Source organism: Macrosteles quadrilineatus, unplaced genomic scaffold (assembly GCF_028750875.1).
Source record: "Macrosteles quadrilineatus isolate MER2022 unplaced genomic scaffold, UCM_ALF_1.0 Scaffold_1__1_contigs__length_201487025, whole genome shotgun sequence".
Lineage (NCBI taxonomy): Eukaryota > Metazoa > Arthropoda > Insecta > Hemiptera > Cicadellidae > Macrosteles > Macrosteles quadrilineatus.
In genome coordinates, this window is record NW_026542594.1 from 179,335,296 (window position 1) to 179,362,093 (window position 26,798).

The following is a 26,798-nucleotide window of genomic DNA, read 5'->3' on the forward strand; positions in this document are numbered from 1 at the left end:
ATTTGTTATAAGCCTGTGTCAGAGGAAGGAGGGCAATTTAATCAAATTAGTGTTTACTGTAAACATAAAATGTATTAATTTCTTGTTTTCAAATATTATTCATAAAATTACATATCCAATAAAAGGTTTCAAACTACCAGTAGAATAATTAATTCTCATTTTTTTTTCAGCACATAGGAACGCCCAATGAGCAAATTGCTAAGCTAATTTTCATGGAGTTGAACAATGCGTGGAGCGAATTTGAGAACGATGCGAGTCAGCAAAACATGTTCCAGTAGTCGGACCATGGGCGTTAACTCTGTACATGGGTGCAAAACTAGACAATAGCTACTTAGATGTACTATAACCAATCTAGTTGTCTGTCCACTTTCTCAACTCCAATGTACACTACTTACACTCTATTACGTTTACTTGGATCGTGGAAACAATCGTCGCGATCCTCACTTAAACAGCTTTGCCAACAGTTGCTTTAATTATTGTAAGTTAACCTATTAGCTACCTGCTCAAAAGTATATTTTATCATGTTTTGATGTTAGAATTATTTTTATATGACTGTTTTCATAGATTATTAAGGTTAGCGATATTTTTGTGATCCTATAGGGTGTTGACTTACGAATTATGTTCTTAACGCAATAGTCGATGATATTAATTTTGTAGGTTAAGTTATTTTTTATGTTTAATCTGTGTGGAATTCCCTTTCAAGTTTATTGTAATTGTTTATTCCTGACATTCCTTTTATAAACGTTTATTTTTTTATGTGGGGATTTAATATTTTAGTGAGTATGTAATTTTGTTTTGTTTTAGAAGAAGATAGAATGTGTTACCAAGATTAAATTTATCTTAAAAATTTACCCTTGTAATAAATGTGAAAACTGTGTGTTATCTATAACCAACTGACAACTATATCTTCATTCTTTCTTATCATATATTTTTAGCGATTCCTTACTTAATTATTTACTAAATTATTTAATGTTTAATTTAGCAATTAGTTATATTCAAAGAAATTCCATTATATTAATTGTTTTTAATCTCTCGTCTTATGCAAAACCATTGCATCGATCTCTTGGCCCATCAAGAAGTAGTGTTTCACATCGCCTTGTGTTAGTTGTTTATAATATTTGTAAATAGTTTAATGTAAATATTTGTACCTGTATTATTTTTATTGGAAGTTAGGATTTAGTTGAAATCCAGGAGCCCTCAGATTGTTTTGCCTTGTTGTAATATTCTGTGGTGTTTCTGTTCCTAATAATGTATAGTATTACATTGCATTTGGTTCTCTCTGAAGATGACTCAAATTAATGTAAAATATTTATCACCAGTTTGAAATTGGGCATTATATTCTACTTGATATTAGCATAGACAAATAGAATAAATATAGACCGTCAGCTGTGCTGGGGTTAGCATAAGTTCTGGTATCCACCGCTAGGATTGCCGTGTGGTTATGGCGCACACCGCTCCAGCGTCTGCTGGTAGTATATGGCGAGCAGCGAATCGAACACCATGGCACATCGCGAACAGTGGCACATTGCGGAACCTTCCTTAGACAGTCTATATTAAATTCTATTTGTCTAGATGATATTAGTGATGTGTCAACCGATAATTGAGACCATCGAAACTTTAGAAAAAGTCGAAAACAGATCTTTTGATCGGAAGTCTAAACAGATTTTAATCCAAAAGTACAATGAAAATGATTCTTATTCTTGTAAAACATCAAAAGTCTTGCTAACGCTGGCACACAGTTTTACACCGGAACATTATTTGATATTAACTGTTGTTTGTTGATCCTATTGCTATAAAAATTTGGTAGCATTATACCAATCATGAGAACAATTATCTAGTATGCTGCACAATTTGTTTACAATGCTGGGATTTCCGTAGTTTGACAATACTTGTATTTGTGCGTGATTTATTGAAGGTATGAATAAAATAGTTAAACTAAACCACACTACAAGCTATTTAAGGTTAAAAATATAGTTACCTATAGAACTGTGTGATACACATTTTACTTACCATTTCTTATGTTGTATACATAACGTTTATTGTAATCCTTAAATTTATCACTTAATTATTTTTTAGATACAATGATTTTGTTCTGTATTTCTTATTATAATTGCAATATAAATATTTTGTATAGAATACTACTTTATTTTATATAGAGAAGTGGTGAATTATTTTTATTTTACAAATTTGTATCATAAAATATAAAATGTATTGGTGCAATATTATGAAAACAGTGTTACCCTGTATCATTGGCTCAGTGAAAAAAAATGTTCCCATACTTCTTAGGAATACACACCAAATAAATATTTAAATGTATCTTAATGTAAAGTAATATTACCTTAATTATGTGTATAAATAATTTATACGAAACATTACAAACAACTTTTGACTACATTATTATGCACTAAGGAACCAAACCTTTATTTGAACAAAACAAATCAGAAGCTATAACAAATGGATACGTCTAAGTGTTGAAATTATTTAACTATATTTAACAATAAAGGAGTACAGCAGTAACATGTCATACATTCGGAACAATGTTATAGAAAACAGGCTGTGACATGTTTCAAAGCGGCTGCATGTGTCACACAGTTGGCCATCTGAACCATGTAAATTCTAGCCTAAAGTATCTGAATGATTCAAGTTTCGCTGCGCTGCATTTCCCTCATCTTACACAATATACGTTTTTGTTTATCGCTCGACCATTAATCTGTTCCGAGAGATTAATTATGCCTTAATGGCAGTGTTGAGTGAAAAGTCTTACTGACAATATATTACTCTAAATTATTACTATCTGCGATTTTCCTAACGATTAAAAATAAGTTGAATTATGAGTTATTATTGTGTATGTTTACTTTTTTGTTAACATTATGTTGTTTGTACTTTCAATATATATTTTTGTTTACGTGAAACTGCCTTGAGTTTAAAGAAAAACATTTTGATTGTGTCTATAATCATATTATGATTGAACAACACTTTTGGAATAGATACATTTTTATTGAGGTTATATGTTTCCCTACCTTGTAAAGAAATGTATGAAATAAATATTATACTGTTACTGTTACTTGTCTCTTTTTCCTCCTGAGATTTTTGTCCAGCTATTCTAAGGGTACTAGTGCACCTGTTGCTCGAATTCGAGCAATTGCAAAGAATTACATGCGTTATTTCAAAACAAATAACAATCATAATTTCCGATGACTTAAAAAGAGTTCACTTAAGAAAATGTGTAATCAATCACTCCACTACAGATATCAAAACTGAAAACGAACTCTCTTGTGTGTATCATGTGTTTACTATGAACACTAAGAAAAATTATTCGTCTGGTTAAGTAAACAAAATATTATCTTCTAAGAAATACATTGGGATTTTGATGGCCTGTGGGGCAAAGCCCGAGGACTTTTAATACATGAATTGGTGAAAGGAGGCGTCTACACAAAAAATACTTAATTTTGACACATCGTTTGTAAAAATCCGTCCATTATTAACGGAGGAGTAGTGTTTCGTAGAAATCGCCTTCACGTAGGCTATTAAGGATTCCATAAAAATCTTGGTTTACAGTGGCTAATAATAGGTTCAAAAGGTCAATAACAGATGGTCCTGTTTCTTGATGCATTGCACAATGTCCAAAATATAATTTTTGAGCTGTTTCCGATGTCTTGTAGAATAGGTATACAATATTTGACTGCACGTCCAAATCTCACCATGTCTAAAAGTACAGTAACTGCAAAAAACTTAAGTCTTTCTACAAGCTCTGGACGTCATGAGATTTGTCATTGTGAAACAGCGCACTTTATACTCTAAAAAAAGTATCATTTCCACCACGTCCAAAGCCGCTGCTAGTTGCAGTCCAAGTGCCAAATTCAATGATATAAGTCAGTGTTACGACGTCCAAAATATAATTTTTGAACTGTTTCACGTCCAATATCAAATATTTCACAGTTGCACCACGTCCAATGATAAAAGTCAGTGTCATAACGTCCAATATAAAATATTTGACTGTTGTACGAAGTCCAGAGGATCGGGATTGATTGTGACAAGGGGGGGGGGTCGGGTTCACCTGCAGCAACAAGGGATTGGAGACCAAAAAAGGGGGATACTATCTTCCGGAAAAGATTTTAGAGCTATGATAAAAAGAAGTGCCTTTTAAGGTTACTATGCATATGCAGGGTGTTTCAAAACTCTCCTTACTAATATTATTTTTTCACCTTGATTTTGTAATAACTATATGTAGGCTATTTGAATTTTAAATCTATGATCCACTGTAAAATATTCTTCAATAAACAAACAAAAGTTAAACATGCACCAGCCCCACCCTTGTGAGGGCCATCATCAGGACATTCATAATATAAGGTCCAGTTTTTGAATTTGTTTACTTCCAGGCAGTTTTTATCTGGTGCGAACTCAAGTTTTGTAGGATACAAAGTTTAATTTACTATCTAAAAGGGCTGTAACAAAAATTATAAACAAATTTATTCAAAGACAGTTTTAACAATTGCAGTTTTAACTATTGCAATCCGAATAAACGGTATCAGCAATCTGACACATACTTTCTCCCATTTATGATATTTAATAGGTAAAATCTCAAAAGTTGCATTAGCTTTTGAACAGTAAATCTTAACAGGAATGAAGGGATGCACTATTTTGTTTAAGGACCATAACAGAAGAATTTCAATCAGAATCAGTTTTTCTACAAAAAATCCATTCTCCATTTTTTAAATAGGTTTTTATCGGAAAATAACATAAGTTATAATAACTTTTGAACCATAATTTTTATAGAAATGGGGGATTGCACTATGTTGTTTGCAATTATAAGTATTACCACATACTAATTTCAATCTAAACCGGTTCCTTTTGAAAATACGATTTTCTCTTATTTTATATGTGTTTTTATGGGAAAATAACATAATTCGCAATAACTTTTTAACCGTAATTTTTACAGATAAATAAATGTGATTTGTACCATTTTGTTCAGAATTTAAAGGGCTACAACATACAAAATTTTCATCAAAATCGTTTGGGTACAGTGTCTTACTGAGCTACCCTAATATAGTTTTTTTTTTTTTTTTTTTTTAAATATCGTTTAAAAAACTTAATGTAAGTTAGAATACTAGTTATTTTACTATGGGGATTCATTTCCCAAAGTCCTATTAAACGTTTTTTATGGACACCCTGTATAACTTCGTAATTTACGGAACTGCCTCAATCATAATCATACTGATTATACTGCAAGCTATATATTACCATTAAAATAGCTCAAAGTTTATGTGATGGGCTTGGGAAAAAGATTGTGCACTTTTTCCTGACGCGAATTCCTATCAACCATATAGATTTTGCCTCGTAGCTTCGTAATTTTTGGGACTGCCTCGATCATATTTGTACTGATTATTCTACACATTGTATATAAACATTTGACTAGCTCAAAGTTGATGTGATCGGCTTAGGAAAAAGATGATGCACTTTTTATGTTTAGGAGTTTTGAACGCGTTTTGTTAAGCCATAGCTACGTATAATGTACAATACTGCCTCAAATACGCCTATACAATACATGAAGTAATTAGTTTAGCTCGTCTATACACGTTTTATCATGGGATTATTGACATTATATACATGTAAAAACATCATTTCGCACCGTATTGTCATTGAATTGCATTTCCGACATCCCAGCACAACACGTTTGTGGCGTCCGCAGGCGTACCAAGCCATATCAGATATAAACAGGCTTGGTAAAAAGATTGTGATGGGCTTTGGAAAAAGATTGTGCACTTTTTCCTGACGCGTTCCCATCAACCATATAGATTCGGCCTTATAGCTTCATTTACGGGACTGCCTCAATCATATTTATACTGAGTATTCTACACATTGTATACTACCATTAGAATAGCTCGAAGTTGATGTGGTCAGCTTAGGAAAGAGATTGTGCACTTTTTCCTGACGCGTTCCTATCAACCATATAGATTCGGCCTTATAGCTTCATAATTTACGGGACTGCCTCAATCATACTCATACTGATTATTCTGCACGCTGTATATTACCATTTTAATATTTTAAAGTTTATGTGATGGGCTTGGGAAAAAGATTGTGCACTTTTTCCTGACGCGTTCCTATCAACCATATAGGTTTGGCCTTTATAGCTTCATAATTTATGGGACTGCCTCAATCATATTTATACTGAGTATTCTAGACATTGTATATTACCATTAGAATAGCTCGAAGTTGATGTGATGGGCCTAGGAAAAAGATTATGCACTTTTTTATGTTAGGAGTTTTAATTGATCGCGTTTTGTTAAGCAATAGCTACGTATAATGTACAATACGGCCTCAAATATGCCTATTAAAATTAAAATACATGAATTTATTTAGTTTTAACGTGTATACACGTTTTATCAAGGTATGATTGACATTATATACATGTAAAAACATCATTTCACGACTTATTGTCACTGAATTGCCTTTCCGACATCCCCGCAAAACACTTTTGTGGCGTCCGCAGTCGTACCAACCCACATCTATTACAATTCGAAAAAGCACCGATGAAAAGAGCCGCTAACTTCACGACGGTGGTGGAGTGGACTGGACTAGAGTGGAGACTTCTCCTCTCCACTTTTTGCTGGACTTGCTCATCTCTCAGCTCAGCTCAGGGCTCGACTATCGACTCAGCTGGAGCTCCATCCACTGGACACTGGCACTGGCACACAGTCACAGTGGCACGGCACGTCGCAGTTGAGTTTTTACAGGTTAGAATTTTATTCATTTCCTTTAGCCTAATTACGACAAGATAAGTTGAAGTTGACTATAAGTTACTTCAGGGGTGTAAGTAGGAGTCAGAAGCAGGGTAAGATGGCATAAAAACTCTTTATAACTTAGGCCTTGGCAGGAATGTGAAATTCGTAAGATGTAGCCTAGCCGGTGGGTACAGTGTCTTATTGGGCTACCCTAATATAGTTTTTTTTAAATATCGTTTAAAAAACTTAATGTAAGTTAGAATACTAGTTATTCTTCAAGGCTACAATCACATTTGACGCGTGCAAGTAATTTGGTGGTGCACGTGTGCGCAAGCTTGCCTGACTGAACAACAATGGGCTCTCACTGAATGCAAACAGTTGCAAGTTAATTACTGTATTATAAACAGGTCAGCTTAATGGAGATGACAGACTACGAGTACATTGTATTAGAAAGTGATATGTTGAAGTTTTTATTATTGGATGAAGCAGATATTAGGGACTAAAGTGGGTAAACGAGTATTTTGTGGACAGAGAGGAAGTATCACAAATCTTCAACGACTTGCTAGACAACCTGAGAAATTCTCCAGTAGGCCTACCGGTAAGTAGGTAGCTTACTTCAGATTACCGCCAGCCGCCAGAGACTTTCTATCATTTACCGGACAAAATAACACCTAGGCTACACCAAGCAGGCAACCTAATTTTTTCTAAGAGCATTGATAACCAATTCCTTATCAATAGTAATAGTACAGCACATCACTTCCACTTGGCTCAATGTTTATTTTCAACTGAACTCTGAACTGAGATCCTGCTACTTGTAGGTACCGTACATGCTTGCAACTTTGACTGAGCAAGCGTGCACTTGCTGGTGGCAGAACAGTGTGAGTGTGAGCGGCAACGGACTAAGTCCTCTTATCTCAGTCAGTTTTTGATTCTAGGCGAACGCGAGTGCCATCAAATTACTTCCGCAAGCGTGCGTCCAATGTGATGGTAGCAAATGTTTTCCAACCTAATTTTTAAAAACAAGAGTTTTGCAAGATCAATAAACAAAAAAAAAACTTGCTTTAAAACACTGCATAACTTAGCTAGTGTTAGATAAGTTAAGTCCTAACAGCGCGTAGCACTTAACCCAGTTAAGATAACTCCTCTGTGACTCCCTCGCAGCCATTAATGTCGTTGACACAATTATCTCAGCCAGTCGTTACTAACCACCCTTCAGCCCACTCCCTAGTCTCTACCTACTAAGCATCTTTGTGCAATAAACAGTTTATTAACTAAAACTAGGCCCAGTGTTGGGCTTTCATGTTTAAACAGTTGTTGCTCTCCTCATAGCTTCCTCCTTCCAGTTCAAATCGGCCATTGGAACCACTCAGTCGTACTTTTTGTATAAACTTCAATTTTTGGACACTTTAGAAAAGGTTTTAAAAACAGACTCTATATTTGGATCTAGTGTGCAAAATACTGTAGGTAATAAAAAAGTCTTGCAAGCTACTTCACAGTTAGTTAGATTTCTAAATATCATTCAAAGCTAGTTTGTGTCAATAATTATGTTTCCAAACAAATGTGCTAGGGTAAAATCTAGGCTATTTTCAAAATTATCAATAAGTTAAGTTATTTATACTGTATCCTGTTACTTAATCTTTTGAATAGGTCTAAGTTTTGTAAAAACCGTGTTGTGATTGTTTGCAGGATGTCGCAAGGCCCGGATTCCGCGGCTCAAGCTAGTGGAATGGAAGTGGTTGTGGGGGATGTAGATCCTGATTTTATCACCTTTTTGTTTGATCCTGCAGAGGATTACAACTGCTACTTCGTAGTGGGAAACCCTGAAGTTGGAGACACGGTAAACTTGTTATACAGTTGAAACATCTGATTATAGGTTGAGCCTACTTGGCTTTTGCTGTAAATATTGTTTAAAATAGATCCTAAATAAAATTACATCAAGCCCATTGGTCAAATTTAATCAACTTCATTAACCCTTTGCGGTCAAATGGCGAGTATAGATTGCCGCCCGCCATTTTCCCGCTCAAAAATGGCAATCTGCACAAAAAAATCTAAAATCAAAAAAAGTTTATCTTTGCAGTTGAATGGTGAGTATAAGTCGCAGGGTGCCATTTTTCCAACTGCTCAAATGGTGACCTAATGAGAAAAAAATTTTACCTCAAAAGGGTTGGGCTATTCAGAATCAATACACCCTAAAACAGTAAGCAACCACAAGACATACACAGACAAGGGACACTTTGACAATGTCAGTGCTTTTATCTTTGTAAGCATTTCAGTTATTTGTTTTATCATTACTGTTCTCTTCCATTTCGGAAAAAAATATCTTTTTCCTACAGTCACCCGACAAAGTTGGCTTCCTTGTACTGTTTATAGTACAGAAAGCTGCTAATTGCTGCATATTTATACTTTGCCGTACGGTTTATACTTTGTCGTACGGTTTATACTTTGCCGCACATCAGGATTCCAACGAAACAACACAAAACAGCGTGGTTCTATTATGCACGTAATCCGTGTACGCTTGGAAATAGGTTGGCAACACTTAAAGATAATAATACTATGAGCAGCTGATTGACTATTATAACTACGATTTAACCTGTCATTGTGTATTTATAGTTTCGGTATTTCTGAACTTTCTGGACTTTTCTTTTAAACGTTTTTAAAATATTCCTACGATCTTAATAAACAAGAAAATACCTTTAAAGCATTTTTTTAGGCGCGGAAACCACTTCAAATTACAAAAACATACGGAACTATATTCTCAAAACGCGGAGCACATTTCTTGCCGAGGAAAAATAGCGGAGTGATACGGACCACGGGTACTACTTTCTCTAGGGCACCATTTGTGTTGCCAGCTGAACCTAAAAACGTGTTGTATAGTGCTTGAAAGACTAATTATTTATATGCTTTATAGTGACTGTAGGAAAAATATAATGTGTAACACGACTGAAAAAGGCCTTTGCTGCACTCGAGATCATTCCGCACTCGCCTGCGGCTCGTGCGTAAACATTGCTCTCGTGTGTAGCAAAGTGCCACTTTCACCACTAGTTACACAAATAACTATTTAATATTATTTTTCTAGATAGGCTATTAGTATTAAGTAGTTATTAGTATTAGTATTTTTTGCCAAGTTATTAAATACCTAATATTTTTTTTCTTTTTGTCTTTTCTGCAATTTAATCATTATACTACAGGCTTGATTTATTTTGTTATCCTTTCCAGATGAAAGTTAGTTGTAAGATTTATAGTCCGTCCGTTTGGCTATGATGCCCAGCGGATTAGGGACTTTCTCGGAACTCAACTCACCCTCTCGACCTGCTCGTCGGGCTGGCCGGAGACAAACAGTGACTCACCTGCTGTCACAGTCCCCCTGATCTGTAACTTTTTTTTATTTTTGGTTAAAATAAATTGTTCTTTATAAATTTGAGTTCTACATGAAATTCCAAAAATATTGAGCCCAAACACTATGTGGATACTTAATATCTATGATCTGAAAGTAGTAAAATTACTCTGTATTGTCACCAGCTTTGTCCGACTTTCAGATAGTTGAGATATTAAGTATCCACATCGTGTTTGGACTCATTACTTTTGGAAATTTCATGTAGAACTCAAATATATAATGAAAAATGTATTTGATCTTAAAATAAAAAAGTTACAGATCTGTGGGACTGTGGCAGTAGGTAGGTAAACTTCTTATCAACGGCCAGCCAGGCAAGCAGGTCGGAAGGGTGAGTTGAGTTCCGAGAAGGTTCCTAATCCACTGGGTATCATAGCCAAATGGACGGACTATAGTTGAGACTCCTGCGCCCACAAACAGAAGTTTCTTTTCTTCTCTTAGGTGTGAATATCTCTTTTTATAAAGTTTAAAAAACAAATTGTTTTTATTCATAAAAAGGTGCTGTTGATAAAATAAAATGAACGTTTAATCTTAATATAGATAAGAAAACTTCACAATACAGGAGTTTGCAACAAGTGTAAAGCATTAAAATAAGAATTATTTTTTTTTTAGAGTACCTATTGCATTTGTCACTTAATATTTCAGCTCATTTAGGGTTGCAATGCAATTTGTAATTCTGATAGTTAGGATTGATTTCATCTATTCATTTCCATCTAACTCGGCTGATCTGTATTTTGATGACTCGGTCACTACATGTTTCCTGCAATTCCCCCAATTGAGAGGCAAGTAATCAGGTTTGGTCAAGGAAAACCTTAAACAGTCAGGGAATTGGTTGGTCTACAAAAGTCAGGGAATTATGAAAAAAATTCTGGAATTTCCCCTGAAAGACTTTTGCAGATATGGTACATTTTGCTCTGAACTAATGGTACATTTTGTTTTATCAGGGTGATGACTAATGGCAAAAAGAACAAAATAAGCACTGATGCATATTTTTATATCGATAGTTAGTAATCGGTACGGGGGAGGAATCAATATGTATATAGTCTGAAACAAGTTTTGTATTTGAGAGTGATTAAATAAGTTAAGTATTTCCATTTTTTCTAATATAATATTTCTTGATTATGATTAGTCGATATCAACTTAGGTAAACCTGGGAAAAGTATAATATAAGTCTGGAAAACCTGGGAAAGTCAGGGAATTTTATTTTCCAAATTTAGTATCAACCCTGGTAAGGAACATGTAGACCTACTATAACCATACAGTAGACTCCCTCTTATCCGGACACCTTTTAACCAGACATCGGTTTAACCGGACTAGATCGGCAGGAAGGGGGTGGTACTGAAACGACTGTTCTAGTGGGAAAGATTTGAGACCAGTTGTTACGTGTCTAAATACAATGCACTCCTAAATTTTAGTCAAATACTGTATACAGTATGCATTTAATCAGTCTGTTTTAACAAATTTGTTGTGACATCGGTTTAACCAGTAAACTGTTACAGTATTGAGTTCTGCAAACTCGGTACTCGATAACCTGGTAGTCTGGATAACTTGGCCATCACCTGGCTCAGAAAATTTGTGATTTTTTGAGTCCGAGTTAAACATGGACGCAAACCAGCTCAAGTCAAATAATTTGCAACTCGTACCAAGAATTTGTTGTACTATATCTGATGACTTAATACTGACTTGTAATATAAATAAAAAAGGCAGTTAAAAAGCTTAAAAATTGTTCTTATTTTTAACCATAGTTCCCGATAACGGCGATAACCCGGCATTTCACAAACTCGGCACCCTTCCAGTCCACATTACGCCGAGTTTGCGGGATTCTACTGTATCCGGATTAGCCTCGGTCCCGAGGATTCCAAATAAGAGGGAGTCTACTGTAGTTAAACACTGCTAGCCAAAATTGAGACCAGGAATCGTACGAGAATTTTGTTGATCAAGAAATGACAGTGAATTGTACTTCAACTTGGTATGGGCCGAGAGTTCATTCAATATCCTATCACCGATCCTCCACTCATTGACTGCATTCAATTATTGTTCAATTGTTTCAATTGGACTCTTTTATCTTAACGCAATCGTATTTATTGGTGACGAGTTTTCCCGCAACCGTGAGAAACCAGAGACGATTACAGTAACAAGAGTGTAAGTACAGTGTAAGTCTATAGCAAGTATATAGCAACGAGTAGTACCCTGAACGTCGGAAACAATCATGGTATAGCTTAGACACAGTATTGGGCCAGAAAAAATATACTTGCTACTCCGGGCTCGTAGTTTGGAGACCTCTGGCTTAGATAAACCCACGAACACCACATCTTACAAAATCTTTCACTAATACACTGTTATCATTAGTTACTTGTAACTTTCTTCTTATAACTTCATATCCCACTGACTAGCTGCTATGTTAGTAACAAATACTCTGTATAAGACATAAAAAAAATGTAAATTGTGTGCTCTGTTGAACTTTGAAGCCCCAATTCGTAAATTCAAAACTTAAAGCTGGGCAACACAAACAAATTTTTATTGAAAAGAGGTTTTTAGATTATTGAAAAATTAAATATAAAAGTTAGTGAAACAATACTGAAAAATACCCCTGTCGCAGCTAACTTGCAGCCTCTAACTTGAATTTCCATTGATCTGATTCAATTTAACTTGAATACTTCATCAAACGTGTTGGATTTATTGTAAGCTATAAAATAACATCACGTGTAACAAATAGGCCTACTTGCTCTTTGCTGCTTAACAAAAAAAAGCAGGGGATAAATAGGCAATGTTTATCCGATTGTTATTTATTTTATTTTCTCATCAAAACTATTTATTCTTTATCATCAGTTATTGTTTGTTTGCAGGAGAGGATTGGTGTAGTGAAAAAGATGCTTCTAGCCCACTCTGTGGTTTTCAGGGCAGAACTACAGAATTCAAAGATTGCTGAAAAAAATGATGTTAAACTACTTGATGTCTTCCCCCAAACTTTTAAGAACTTACTAAGGTAAGCAAAATCTTCTGGCCAATCATAAAATGTGTTGAATAGTTGTGAGATATTTTGGAAATTTACGTTTTTTAAAATTTTTTGTTTTCAGATTTGTCTACGGCTACGATAACACTCAAAATTTGAGCTTTGATGAAGCAGACAACTTGTTGTACGTTGCAGACAAATATTTGATGCACAAGTTAAAAAATAGGCTTGCAATCCGCCTGATGTCTTTGTTGAATCTCACCAACATCTGCAGCCTTATGAATAATCCCGCTTGTTACACCGTTCTCGAGCTAAACTCTAGGATTAATAAGGTAAGTTTTATAATTAATTTGTATAGCCCCAGGATTGCATTATATGACAAACTAGCAGAGTACCCGTCCTTCGTACGCGTACGGGATTGGCATACAAGTATAAAATGCTTGTTGCAGTTATGGGAGAGGACACGGTTTAAGAAAATTTGGCCTTATTAATAAGGTTATATAGGTAGGACATTATTTAATTGATATTTACCTCTAGCAAGGTTGAAATGATTGTTCTTGTATTCAGATACTCCAGACGGAAACAGACAAGGTTTTGGCTAGTCCTCTCTTTCCTGACCTGTCTCCCCTTGGCTTTCTAACAATCCTGCAACAGGAGGTGTGCAACGTACCTGAAATTGACCTTTGGACCTCTGCCATTGAATGGGCTAGGCATAGAGGTAATCAGTGTTCGCACACAATTAGATGTGTCTATTTATATTATATATATATAACAATTTTTAAAAACTGATAATTGTATAAGTGTTTCTCAATATTTTACATGCGCTCTGCTACAAACAGGGCAAATCCTCTTCCAATTGCCTGTTTAGGCTTTTACTAAAATATTTCATCAAACATATTGGATTATTCCCAATTATTTATTTCATCCTGTAGTATCAACATTTTATACAAAAAAACACTTTTTTCCCTTCAGCGATACAGCTAACTTAAGGGGACTGTGTCTCGTTTTACTGCCATCTAGTTGTACCTACGTCTAGTTGAACCTTGTTGACCTAGGGACAACTGTAGGTACAGCTAGACGTAGGTACAACTAGACGGTGGCGTACCCTACAAGTTGTACATGCAGATTTTTAAAGGGTACAACTAGACTTGTGTGCCACCGTCAATTTGTATCACCCAGATTGTACGGATGTGACATGAACCTACGTCTAGCTATACCAACGACTGTTTGTGCCTATGACTAGTCTAGGTCTAGTTGTATCTTCCCTTTGATTTGTCACCTTTTTTAAATGGTTACTGAATGAATTCCTAGTTTAAATGATGCCCCAGATCCAGAGGGGGGCAAAGGGGGCGACCGCCCCCCCTCGGGCATACATATATATATATTTTTACTGCATGTAATACAGTAGTGCATACACATTGCGTAAAATAATTTGTCGCACTAACTTTGGACAAAGAAATGGTACAAAACTGTCATTTTGGAGACTTAGTTTACACAAATTTTTCAAACCCCATGGTTCGCCTCCCCCTTGTGACTGTTCTAGATCCGCCACTGCAGTCAACTGAGTAGCATTAAAAATTTTTTTTTTTTAACGTAGAATAGGTGAATATTAATTTGCTAAACATTATCATGCAATTTCATACATTCATCTTTAATTGTGTAATACAAGTTTAAGTAGTCCAACTATCTTACAAGTTTTTTTGTAAATAGTGTACCTGTTGCTTGAAATCGAGCATTTGTCAATTTCATGATGGGTTAGCCTCTGTATCAAGATATACTGCTTTCACAGATGCACCCGTAGTAAGTTGATAAAAATAGACTGATCTTTTTATGTATGTAGGCAAGATAACTTTGCATTTTTTCATGTTTACCAGTATTTTTTACTAGTTTGATTGTCTCCTGCAATTGTAGCAACATCCGTGACCATATTCTGCGGTCTCGGCGTCACCGCTGGTCGTCTTTCGCTATCGCGTCAACGCCCGGTAATCGGCTTTTTCGGCCACGTTTCGGATGATCGGGCTTCAGATAATCGACGCTTGACTGTAGGTAGTGAGGTTACTGATACCGAGATCTGATTTTGATAAGGATCAGTTACTGATAATGACCTTAAAAATATGATGGCACAAAGCTTAATGTTAATTATCCGTTATTATTGACTTTATATCTATCTATATATTAATACGCAAGCAGTTTTCTTTTCACAGTCATAACTCAATAACGGCTTGATGGTTTTTAAAGTTTGAGGTGTCAAATTAAAGGTATTTTCACAAAGATGTGCAAATACGTCTCAGAATATTTAGAAAGGGTACCACTTAAATACACTTAAGGGCTAAAGTTTGGAAGGCGGCGCTATCTGTTGACATTTGATCAAACTCATTTCCCTTTGTTTACAAACAACATATGGACGTAGTTTGAAATAGTTTTTAAGGTTAATCACAGACTGCAGGACTTCAACTTCCAGAGCAAAGCTGGAATTTATAATTTGTTTCAATCTACTAAGACTGGTTCACAATGAAGAGTTTCCTATCAATACTAAACAACAAAGTGTTTAAGATAAATATTTAATAAATGTTTAATTCTTTTTGTCTATGGTTAAATTGATTTACTTTACATCGTATTTTACTGATTATCATGTAGTTACAGTGCGATGTGATAAAGTGAATGTTTAAAAGTGATTATTCACAGAGCAGTTGTCCGTTACATTACCATATTATCATGTAATTTACAATGTGTATCAAAATTCCAATTCCTTTATAGTGTTTTCTGTTGTTTGGTTAACTTTCTTATTTCATTTCAATTTAAAATCAAATGCCGCCAGTACGACGAAGAGCTGTGAGTGGCTGGAGGGAACGCGAACATGACCACTTGCATCAACCTCTCAATTGAACATTTGATGGGTACATAGTGGTAGTACCACCGTTGTGATAGTCCAATCTCGGACAAATGAACGTTAAATGTTTACATTGCAGTGGCTTGCATATTTTTAAACAAGAAAAGACTGACCAAAACGGTTAAGTTTTTACTCTTTGTTGCCATAAATGAAAGGTTCGTTTACCTCATTTTTGCAATTCACCATACCTTCAGGTTCTTGTTGGAAACTCCCAATCTGAAAATAGGACTGTGAGACTTATATCCAGAAATTATTTGCATAAAGTTCGTCAATTCAATTCTTCTTCTGCCTTTACCATGGTCAGCTCCGAAGCACATTAAGATGAGAAAGTTCCACAGGGGATCTACAATTTTAAGATCCGTGACACGTTTTACCACCGAGTGGGCCCTCTAATTCCTCAAAAAGGTTATGGATCCTGAATACACACAGATATATAAGTAAGTACGACAATGTCACTAGAACTCAAAGGAGAATTAAGCACAATTCTAACAAAAAATGCAATGAAAAAATATGCGGGAAATAGGGTCACAATGCCAACCCATTTGCAAATCTTTGAAGATTGTTGTGGCAGACATTATGTAGGGACGAGAGCTCCGAGGAGTCAAGTGAGATTCTTATGTACATAATAAGAGACAGAACAACAGAAGAAGTTTCTTCCCTCGCTACAACGGTGCTACCTGTGTAGATGTCGCAGCAATTTCTAAAGCTGAAAACAAAGCACCGCCTGGCCAAATAAATAGTATAGTTTTTTCCAACACTAATAATGTTAAACGCGTATCCATTCTAGATCTGTCGTTAGATCCACTTGCTTACCCTCTTACGTTCCCACCCGGAGACTTGGGTTGGGAACCCTAATTTAAACACGCCTAAAACAGAACACATCAAAGAAATAATTTAACAATGCTAGAATAAGAGTAGCGATGATTGACGTCAAGAGAGGAATTGAGCTACATTAGGTCAAAAGCTCACTTTACAGTGTGTGGTTGACATCTACGTGCTCAAAGAGTGCACCCGCCTACTATACATAAGAGTTAACCAAAGCAGTATGAGAGTGAATGTAAATTTAAATATTGTAGATTACTTTTATATTTTTAACATCATAATATTTGTATATTTCTATAATCAGTCATATAAATTATTTTAGAGTGACTATTTGATTAAGGTCTTGCTGTTAATGTTTTTGTTTATTTTTTTAATACAAGTTTCAGTTTTGCTCGATTTCGAGCAACGGGTTATCTAGTTACAATTAAATACTCAAAACCTGAAATATAAACCTTAAATCAATATTATATGTTAATGAATTATGAGTGGAGGTAGACTGTGTTGGATTTACCACTATGCCGTGGTTTAGGACCGCAGGGTATTGTAAAATAAACGCCGTGATCGCTCGTGGTGATGATGTTGTTCCCTTGATCGCGGTAGATGTTTAGGATCCGTCTTCAATCGCGGTGGAAGATGACGATGTCTCATCTGGCTGGAGATGTTCATGATTTATTGTTTCAGGGGTTTCTACCCCCCCTGACCTTAAAACTTGATTTTTTATAATTAAACATTTTTTTTCTACAATAGTTTATAGGTATAATTTTCTAAAGTGTCCCTGGGGAGGACCCCTTTACCTGAAGGGTATTCCATACCCCAAGGCTCCCTGGTGTTTAGGGGGTAAACAGCCTACAACCAAAGATTCCAAGCAATGGCCCCCTCCGAGAATCCGTGCTGGAGCCGCCCCTGTATCATAAATATGTTTGTAGGACTTTCCTTGTTTCGTTATGAATCGAACAATACCAGATGAGTCATAATTCGATTGTCATACTTTGTGTTGACCTGAGCACTCAAAACTATTAAACTATCATCATCATGATGTTTAAATATGCTACAGCCTCCGGATCACCAATAAATATAAAATGCTTACACTATTCCAACAATAAGATTAATAAAAAAAATTGGCACACACTCCGGACAGATTTCTTAAAAAGAGTAAACCACAATAATAATATGCTTACTGAGAATGTATTGTGCATTATTAATACCTAACGGACTATAAAATAGATGGACCAGCACTTCCATTGTTGTTTTATTTATATCTGGAAGTTTCTTATCTAGGCCTATTAGTGGTTTTATTCATTACATCTGTTTTACTCTATAATACAGGGTGTTTCGTAACTTTCTTTCGGTCATTTCTTTGTTCTTTCTTTTTATCCTATTTCTAGTTGGCGTTAACCAGCACAATCTCGGTGCATGATTCGAGTGCACCAATCTCTCTACCAACCCAGGGTTCCTTATCATTGGGGTAAATAAATGAAACTGACTTAATGAAACACCTGATCTCAGTCAGTAACAAAGCTACACAGATCATCTCACACCATTCTTCACTCATATTTGAGTTAAAATATGCACCTGGGTGGCACCCCAAGTCCCTAATCACAGTGATTGATAATTGACTGTTGATTGAACCTTTAAAGGCATTATTTCTGGGTTCATAAGAAATCTAAATTCAGTTTCACATTTAAATTATCTGTATGTTAATGGTTGAAATGAAATGAAATGAAATCAACTTTATTCATAATTTGCAAACATGTGCACGAATGGCGTCATTACATTGGATCAAAATCATAATGCTTAATCCTAAAAAAGTACAAGACATAATCACTATTGAGAATGTTCTTATTCTAATATGTTATGTAGACGGAAATATTCATTCTTTGAATACAGGGGTTTAGTTAAAAAGTACATTTTTGGCTTATTTTTAAACTTTGTAGTTTTTGTGTAGTCTTTTAATTTTGTTGGAAGAGCATTGTTTCATTTTATACCCATATACATTGGTTTTTTTTTCAAAAAATCTTAATCTATGGGAAGGTGTTGCATAGTTATTTCTGTTTCTGGTACAGTATTGATGAGAATCCCCTACCAGTGAGACATTATTTGAATTTTGGACAGTATATAATATACATTGATAGATATAATAGCTATATACAGTCATTATGCCTAGTTCTTCAAATTTTTCCTTAACAGAATCTTGCCAATCCAAATTTAACATAATGCGGATTGCTCTTTTCTGGAGGATTAAAATTCTGTCTAAATTAGCTTGTGATGTTCCTCCATAAATACTTATACCAAAGGATAAATGTGAGTGAATATGGGCAAAATAAACCAATTTTAGTGATTCAAGTTTACAAAATTTGGATAATCGATAAAGTGCAAATAGGCCTGTTGACATTCAATTTGCCACATGATCAATATGATAATTCCAGCTTAATTTACTGTCTATGTATAACCCTAGAAATTTAGTGTTCTCAATAATTTGTATATCTTCACCGGCTAATTTTAGTGCTGGGTAATCTGAGTTGGTATTAGTTTTTAGATTAAAGCGTGTAAAATTAGTTTTGGAATGATTTAGTAATAGCTGATGATCTGAAAAAAATTGATTGATGTTCATCAGGTTATCGATGGCAGATGTTTCTATCTCATGAACAGATTTTCCGCTTACAAGATGATTAGAATCATCGGCATATAAACAGATGGCATTTCTTGTTGAATTTGAGATAACATTGGGTAATCCATTGATATATGTAAGAAATAGTAGAGGACCCAAAATAGAACCCTGTGGTACACCATGTTTAATCGTTCTCAACTGTGATCTTGTTGTAACCATCTGGTTATGATTGTTTAAGTGTCTAATTTCTACAAACTGTTTCCTATTAGTTAAATATGATTGAAACCATTTTAGTGAAATTCCTACAACCCCTAGTCCTTCCAATTTTTTAAATAATTTATGATGAGATACACTGTCAAATGCTTTGCTTAGGTCCATAAATATTCCAATTACTTTATCTCCCCTATCTACTGAATCAATAATTGACTCAATATATGTAGCAGCCGCTGATATTACAGAATGGTTTGATCTAAAACCGTGCTGCTCTTTATCGAGTAGATCATTACTTTCTAGAAAGTTAACAAGCTGATTATACATAGCTTTTTCATAAATTTTAGACATGGGGCGATAGTTTGAAACATCTAATTGGTCCCCTTTTTTATAAAGAGGTTTTACTTTAGAAATTTTTAATTTATCTGGAAATATGTCGGATATAAATGATGAATTTACTAAGTGTGCAAATGGTTTTTTAAGTGAACTCTGGGCATGCTTTATTGCTGTTATGGGAACATCGTCAAAGCCTGATGATAGTTTATTATCAAATTTGGAAATTATTTTACTGATATCTGTCTCATTGATTGGTTCACATCTAAACTTATTTTGTTGGTTATTTATTACTAAATTAGGTACTGATAAATTTGGTGTATTTATTTTTGGAATTACATCAGAATCAACTACATTGACATAAAAATCATTAAATTTTAAAAGTGTTACATATAACCATTGGGTCATTATATACTTTTGCATTTACCTCTATTTCATCTATGCTCATCACAACCTTTTTTTTTTATATTTAAATTAATTAAATTCCAAGTTGTCTTGGATACATTCCCTGAACTCAAATTTTTTTCATCCATATAACTTTGTTTGGCTTTGAAAATATTTTTCTTGAATGCTTTGTTCATTTCTTTGCTGAATTCACTAAATATTCATTTTTTGTTATTCTCCCCAATGCGCTTTTTTCTATAATTTTTTTCCTCTCGGTTTCTAGCTCATGATTATTCCAAGGAACTTTTTGATCAGTATCTCTACATTTAGTGATAGGAAAGCACATATCAAAGTAATACATAAAAATACTGTTGAAGATGTTAAATTTCAACTCTACTGGTGCAAAGTAGACCTCCTCCCAACTTTCCTGGCTCAGCATATTTGAGAATTTTTTAAGATTTTGGTTAGAAAATATCCTTACTGTTTTAGTTATTGGTTTATTGTTCATATTTTTATTGGGCAAGTTAAATGTTAATAATTGAGCATCATGATCAGAAATTTGTGTGTTTAAACCACTAATTTGCATGTTGTTAGGATAAAAATTAATGAAAATGTTATCAATAGCACTCTCAGTCTTTTCAGTTACTCTAGTTGGAAAATTTACTAAAAATTCAAAATTATATGAGCCAAGAATATCATTAAGTAGTTTAAACTCATTACAGTTTGGGTTTAGAACATTTATGTTAACGTCTCCAGTCATAATTACATTAGTGTATGTTTTTGAGAGGATTTCCAGGGATGCATTTAGTTTTGTCAAAAAGATATTAACATCAGAGATAGGAGAGCGATATACACCAGCTAGCACAAAAGAAAATGAATCACATTTAAATTCTATCAAACAGCATTCAAATTCCTTTTCAGATGTTAACTAATTCATTGACGGTAAATTCAAACTTTTAATTTTGAAATTTTAAGCCTTTAAATTTGTTTTTGATAGTATTATGACTCCACCTCCAGCATTTAAACTACGTGAATAAAAAGTGTTAATATTATATCCGGTTATGGTGAGAAGCTCCAATTCATGACTTTTCATTTTGTGTTCACATAGTACTATTATATCTGGGTCAATTTCTTGAATAGTAATTTCTAATGGTTCTATTCTGCTCAGTAGATGTTGAATATTAAGGTGAAAAATTTTTAAGATGTGTGATTTTTGTGATATTTTATCGTGTGCTGCTGGTTTACAATTTTTTACTTTATTGGTATATTTTTCGGAGTGTCGGAGTTTAAAGGTAGGCTGTGTTTATGGGCTGTGTGAGATTGAGGAATGTCTAGGAAGGCTATTTGGGATAATTTTTCCACTGAAACGACGCCATCATCGATATTACACACACTATTGCTCTGCTTTTTGGTTACACTTTTTGTCACTTCACTGTAACTCAGATGCCCCGGTGCTACTGGTGGGCTGGCAGGTGTAGCTGAAAGGTTGTGTGTTCTCGACATCTGTAGATTCTCGTCCGTCCGAAGTGGAGATGGTGTTGAGGTTGAGTCAAGGTCAAGCTGCACATTGACGGTCGTTGGTGAAGATGAGGTGGATACCAAGTTAGTTGTGATGGGACACTCTGCATCATACTCTGCTTCAATTTCAGCTTTTAAACGTAAAAGGAAATCTTCATGTGGTAATCCTCTCCATAGGGGTCTTTTAGCTGTTTTCTCTTCATAGGAAACAATGTGCACATCAGCTCCTGTGGATTTATGGAATTTCACTATGTGTCTTGCAAACGTGTGTGGGTGAACAAGATCTCTTACACATCCAATTGCTGAACAGAATAAGGTCTTTAATCCCTGGGCTTTGAAGTGATCCTGGAGTTTCTTGAAAGCCATGCTATAGTCCTCTGGAGTCGGCTTGTCAAAATATGCTGCTTTTGTTATTAAACTATAAATTTTTGATCCACCTGTAATACTCTGACAAGCTAGATGTTTTGAAATGTGATCAGCAAGTAGGGGTCGTCCAAACTGTTTACGGAAAACAACTGCCACTCCCGCCGACATATGTCTGTCATCTGATATGGAGTGAGCGAAACCAACTGTTTGGTCAGTTCTGAACTGATCTATAACCTTATTCATATCAGTATTGCAAATTTTGATTTTACTGTTGAGTGTTTGTTGTGGAGATGGAACTGGCTTGGTTGTCTGAACTGTAATTTCTTCTATTAGATTGGCAATTTTCAGTTTACCCTGTCTGATCATGTGAAGCCCATGACTTGTAAAGCAGTGTCGTGGGAATAAGTGAACCGGCAGAAGTTTCAAGTTAGAATGTTTTTTTGACATTTACTCACAGAGCCACAATTTAGAATTTTTGATTTATTTTTTAAATTGAAAATCCTGATACTGAGAATTTAGAAAATTTTCATTGAAATACTAAGTAATTAACATAATGCAAAAAATCAAAAATCTATATACTGTATTAATAAGGCAAGCATGTGTCTTTAAAACAATTTTTTCTCAGCTCGTGTGCATCACAGTGAAAATCTACACATACTGTTAGAAAGATGTTTTCCTGTAGATGTGCAGAATCCCTTAATAAATTAAAATAATAAATTAAAAAGATAATCTTGATACTGAGAATTTTGAAGTTTTTCAATGATATACTAAGAAATTTAATTATGCAAAAAAGTTGAACAAACAAAGTACAAGAGTAAACTGTAATTCTCCATAAAAATTATATAGAAATTTTTATTTTGCAATTTTTGAATTTTCTCCATGACTAATACTCTACATAAACACTTAAATATACAGGTACTAAATTAGTTGTTTGTATAAGCTCTAGTAGGTGTAACCTCTTAAACAAGGTGATACGTTGAAGGGGAGATACAACTATTGTAGGCACAACTATTCGTAGGTACAACTAGTCTTAGATACAACTAGACGCAGGTATGAGGTACACAACTTATGAGGTATGATAAGTGTATGAGGAACAACTTGACGCCTGTCACCAAAATACAGCAGATACAACTAGACCCCGGTACAAGTAGACGGTGACCCAACTTAAGTAATCGTTAAATCTAATCAAAATAGATGGCAAAAATATGACTGGTTTATGGAAATATTTTAGTAAAAATTCCAATCATACAAATTGAAATTCACTTTGTCTGAAGGTTTTTTGTGACAAGAGTATTTTTTAGTTTTAGTTATTGTTAGAATAATTATTTAGTAGTATTACTCTTTTTACCGAAAAGATAAAATTTTAGTTTCAGGAGAGTTGAAAAGTGGAGAAGTCTTGAGGGAAGAGTTAAATGACCATCTTAAACACATTCGAATCTGTACATTGTCTGCCCAAGATTTGATGACTCAAGTGGTACCTTTAGAAGTGCTTACGTATGGTGAACTCAAGCTGATAGGTCAAACTCAGAGAACTGGGAAAGTACAGCCTGGCTTGACAACAATCTGCAACAAGATTGATAAGAGGCATGAACCATTGTCAAAATTGATGGTACAAAGATTGAACCTACCTTATTTCCGTGGTACGTGTAGTCAATCAACAATAACTATCAATACTAAAGCAGTCGCAATAGTGTTGTGCTCAGTAAAGCTTTACAGCTATGGTCTAAATCAACACCAATGCAACTGCACTATAATAATACGAAAGGGGACAGAACCACCTACTGTAGTGACATTTCGAGAACTAATTGATGGAGATTCAAACAGGAGGGTCATTCCAATTATTCCTGATGACATGAGAAATGTGCGTTTGTCTCCAAATTCAACGTATTCAGTCAAATTTGTATTTTCTTGTGGAAAGACTCATTACGATTACTATGGGTTGTCATCAGGAGTAAATGGTAAACACTTTGACATTACATACCAGCCTACTAATAATGGATACACAGGTTTTCCTATATACACAATATGCTACAAAACAGTAAGGACAGGACAATGATGAACAATGGTGATCTCTGAGCGGGATACAACTTGACAATGTTGAAGAAATGTTTTCAGGTGTGATTAATATTAGTGGACAGAATAGTCAGAAACATAAACACCAAATAAAAAGTGATGTGTTCCTATACTTTATTTGAAAATATCTTTTGTGATAGGATAAAAAATCACTGTGGAAATAAATTGGATGTAAGAAAAAATAAATGTTTAAAGAACTATTTGAGTTCCTTGTGAGCCTCTTACTTTTTGTAAAGTGACATTTTAATTTAGTTTTTCATCAATGTGACAAAACTTTACTTCTTTCAACAGAATGTAATTTTTGTTTATTTGTCGTTAAGAGTGCACCTTTGTTAATACTAGCCTGTTAAATATTATATATTGTGGTTTTGTTGTCAATAATAAGACATGATTAAATTTGTAAGGCTTAATTTTGCATTTATTTTCACACACAAATATTCTAGAAATTTGTATGTATGTTGCTATTCTATGCCATGGTGCTATAAAATATTGTTGTAGTAAACTGTACGAATTGTACTCTAGTGTAAAAGCAAAAGAGCAACTAAAACTACTACTTCCAACTGTAACTGGTCACCAGAAGCTTCAAAATACATTATTTTAATTAACCTACTAACAATAACTTGTAAAAATATTACTGTTAGCACCTGTTAATAAACAATGACAACTATCTTCTAATTGACTTGCCCAATAATCATAACATTTCTTTTATTTATTTTTTATAAATTTCTATAGAGTTTGATGTTTATTCTAGCATCAAAGAAACTAATTTTTGAAGACTAAAGTATTCCTTTTGGAAAACCGGGCAGCCAGTAGGGATGAACATCGATAGTCGATGATTTTTACATGGATGGTAGGTTACCGATGTTTTGGTCCAAGTATTGAAATATTGATATTTCCACAACTGAATTGTATTATAGTTTTGTTAAAAAATGTAAATGTATTTTGGTCTTGACTAGAAATTGATGTTTCTTTTAGCGAATTTCCCATATAGGGAATAAGCTATTACCGTAGTACTCATGGTAAGACCTGGACGCGGGACCGATTTTTTTTTCGTTTTGAGGTCCCTAGAGGCCAAAAACAGCATCCGTTCGAATTCATATATATATATATATTTATATTTATATATATATATATATATATATATATATGTGTGTGTGTCCGTTAGCATGATAACTCGAGCAAAAATGATCCGATTTTGATGAAATTTGGTACAAACGTGTAAACCTACGTTTATTCGAACGAGTTCGCGATCCAGCATGATCGGACCATGGGAACGGGGGTTTACGGGGGGTTTTATGGGGTAAAAATAGGTTTTTCCCATTTTTGACCCATAAAAACATAAAATTCATCAATTTCTTTCCAAACCATTTTGTAGAGCTTAAAAAAACAAATAATTTAGTATATTGAAGCGTTATTATGCGCCTAATGGTTACGGAGAAAATTCCAAAAAATTGTAAATTTAAAATTCCCATGTTATTCTTATGGAGAATAAGTAAACTGTTGTAGTTTGCTTGTTTATGAACATATTTTGATCAAATTTGGAAATTTTTTTTATTTCTTACTAAATATAAACATTTTACAATAAAAAAGTCGTACCCTCCCTGATGCAGCAAACCTAAGTACTTGTTAAAAAAGTAGTCTAAACTAATAACTAATTCTATTTAAATCGGGAATTTAAATGTTATATTTGTAAGTAGACATTTCAGTGTAAATCCAATCAGTCAAATGGATTTGCTTAGTCTGCAGGTTTGCTGCGGCGGGGGTATTGTATTCATTGTATGGTATTGAAAGTGTGATCAAATATCACATCCATAAATATCACGACTAGACTTAGACAAGTGTAGTGTAGAGTGAGTGAGATAACTATCTAAATAAACACATTTGAGAGATGCTTGTTCTAAATGCTATGCTACCTAAAAATAAATTTATTTGTACGTTTGTACTACATTTCAGTGGCAGCACTCCTGCTCTCCAGCATAATAATTTAATACCGATATTATATGTCTGGTAAATGTGAAAGAGAAACTTCCAATGTAGAACGTCTAGCTAGCAGTATAAACTAACCAACGTAAGGGAGTGTGTTAAATCAATGCTAGTTGTGCCTAAAATCTCCCTTTCAATTTATCACTTTGTTTACTATTGTGAAACTTGTACATTTAATGATGTTAGCCTCCGAATCACTTTAGTTAGTTAAAAATGGTTTAAATACCTTAACTGTCAGGGGATGGAGTCGTAATTACACTACTGCAGTTTCAGCACTCAGGGGGCTTTCTTCAGGTGTCAAAGGAGGTCAAAAGTTGTCATTCATACGAATTCGTCACATTTAAACTACGAGAACACAAATACGGACACGAACATGAACTTAAAAAACGAATACACACGTAAGAGCACAGAAAACGTACTACTATAACCGGTTATATTAGTATACTATATACGGTTATAGTAGTACGTTTTCTGTGGTAAGAGTCACAAACATTTCCCATGGGTTGATTTAAGCGCGACGCGTGCGAGGAGCTATAGTCTAGACT

At 34.4% G+C, this 26,798-nt stretch overlaps 2 protein-coding genes across 4 annotated transcripts in view; both read left to right on the plus strand.

Moving 5' to 3' along the window:
- LOC128990805 (cyclin-G-associated kinase-like) overlaps positions 1-3,064 on the plus strand; it is a 37,228-nt gene extending 34,164 nt beyond the window's left edge. For all 3 annotated transcript variants that reach the window (XM_054413394.1, XM_054413402.1, XM_054413411.1), the window contains exon 25: positions 171-3,064. In XM_054413394.1, coding sequence (XP_054269369.1) covers positions 171-278 — 108 coding nt within the window. In that variant the 3' untranslated portion in view covers positions 279-3,064. The remainder of the gene's footprint in view (positions 1-170) is intronic.
- On the plus strand, positions 1,442-24,886 carry LOC129002921 (uncharacterized). Its single transcript, XM_054431046.1, has 7 exons — positions 1,442-1,469; positions 6,629-6,734; positions 8,409-8,559; positions 12,960-13,099; positions 13,191-13,398; positions 13,634-13,784; positions 23,565-24,886. Exons 1-7 carry the CDS (start codon positions 1,442-1,444, stop codon positions 24,251-24,253), a joined length of 1,473 nt encoding a protein of 490 aa, XP_054287021.1. The 3' UTR covers positions 24,254-24,886.
- The last annotated feature ends 1,912 nt before the right edge of the window (positions 24,887-26,798 follow it).

Coding starts and splice junctions, on each gene's coding strand:
- LOC129002921 (XM_054431046.1), top strand. CDS start 1,442: ATGGCGCACACCGCTCCAGCGTCTGCTG. Junction 1,470..6,628: donor CACCGCTCCAGCGTCTGCTG/GTAGTATATGGC, acceptor CTCATCTCTCAG/CTCAGCTCAGGGCTCGACTA. Junction 13,399..13,633: donor TAAACTCTAGGATTAATAAG/GTAAGTTTTATA, acceptor TCTTGTATTCAG/ATACTCCAGACGGAAACAGA.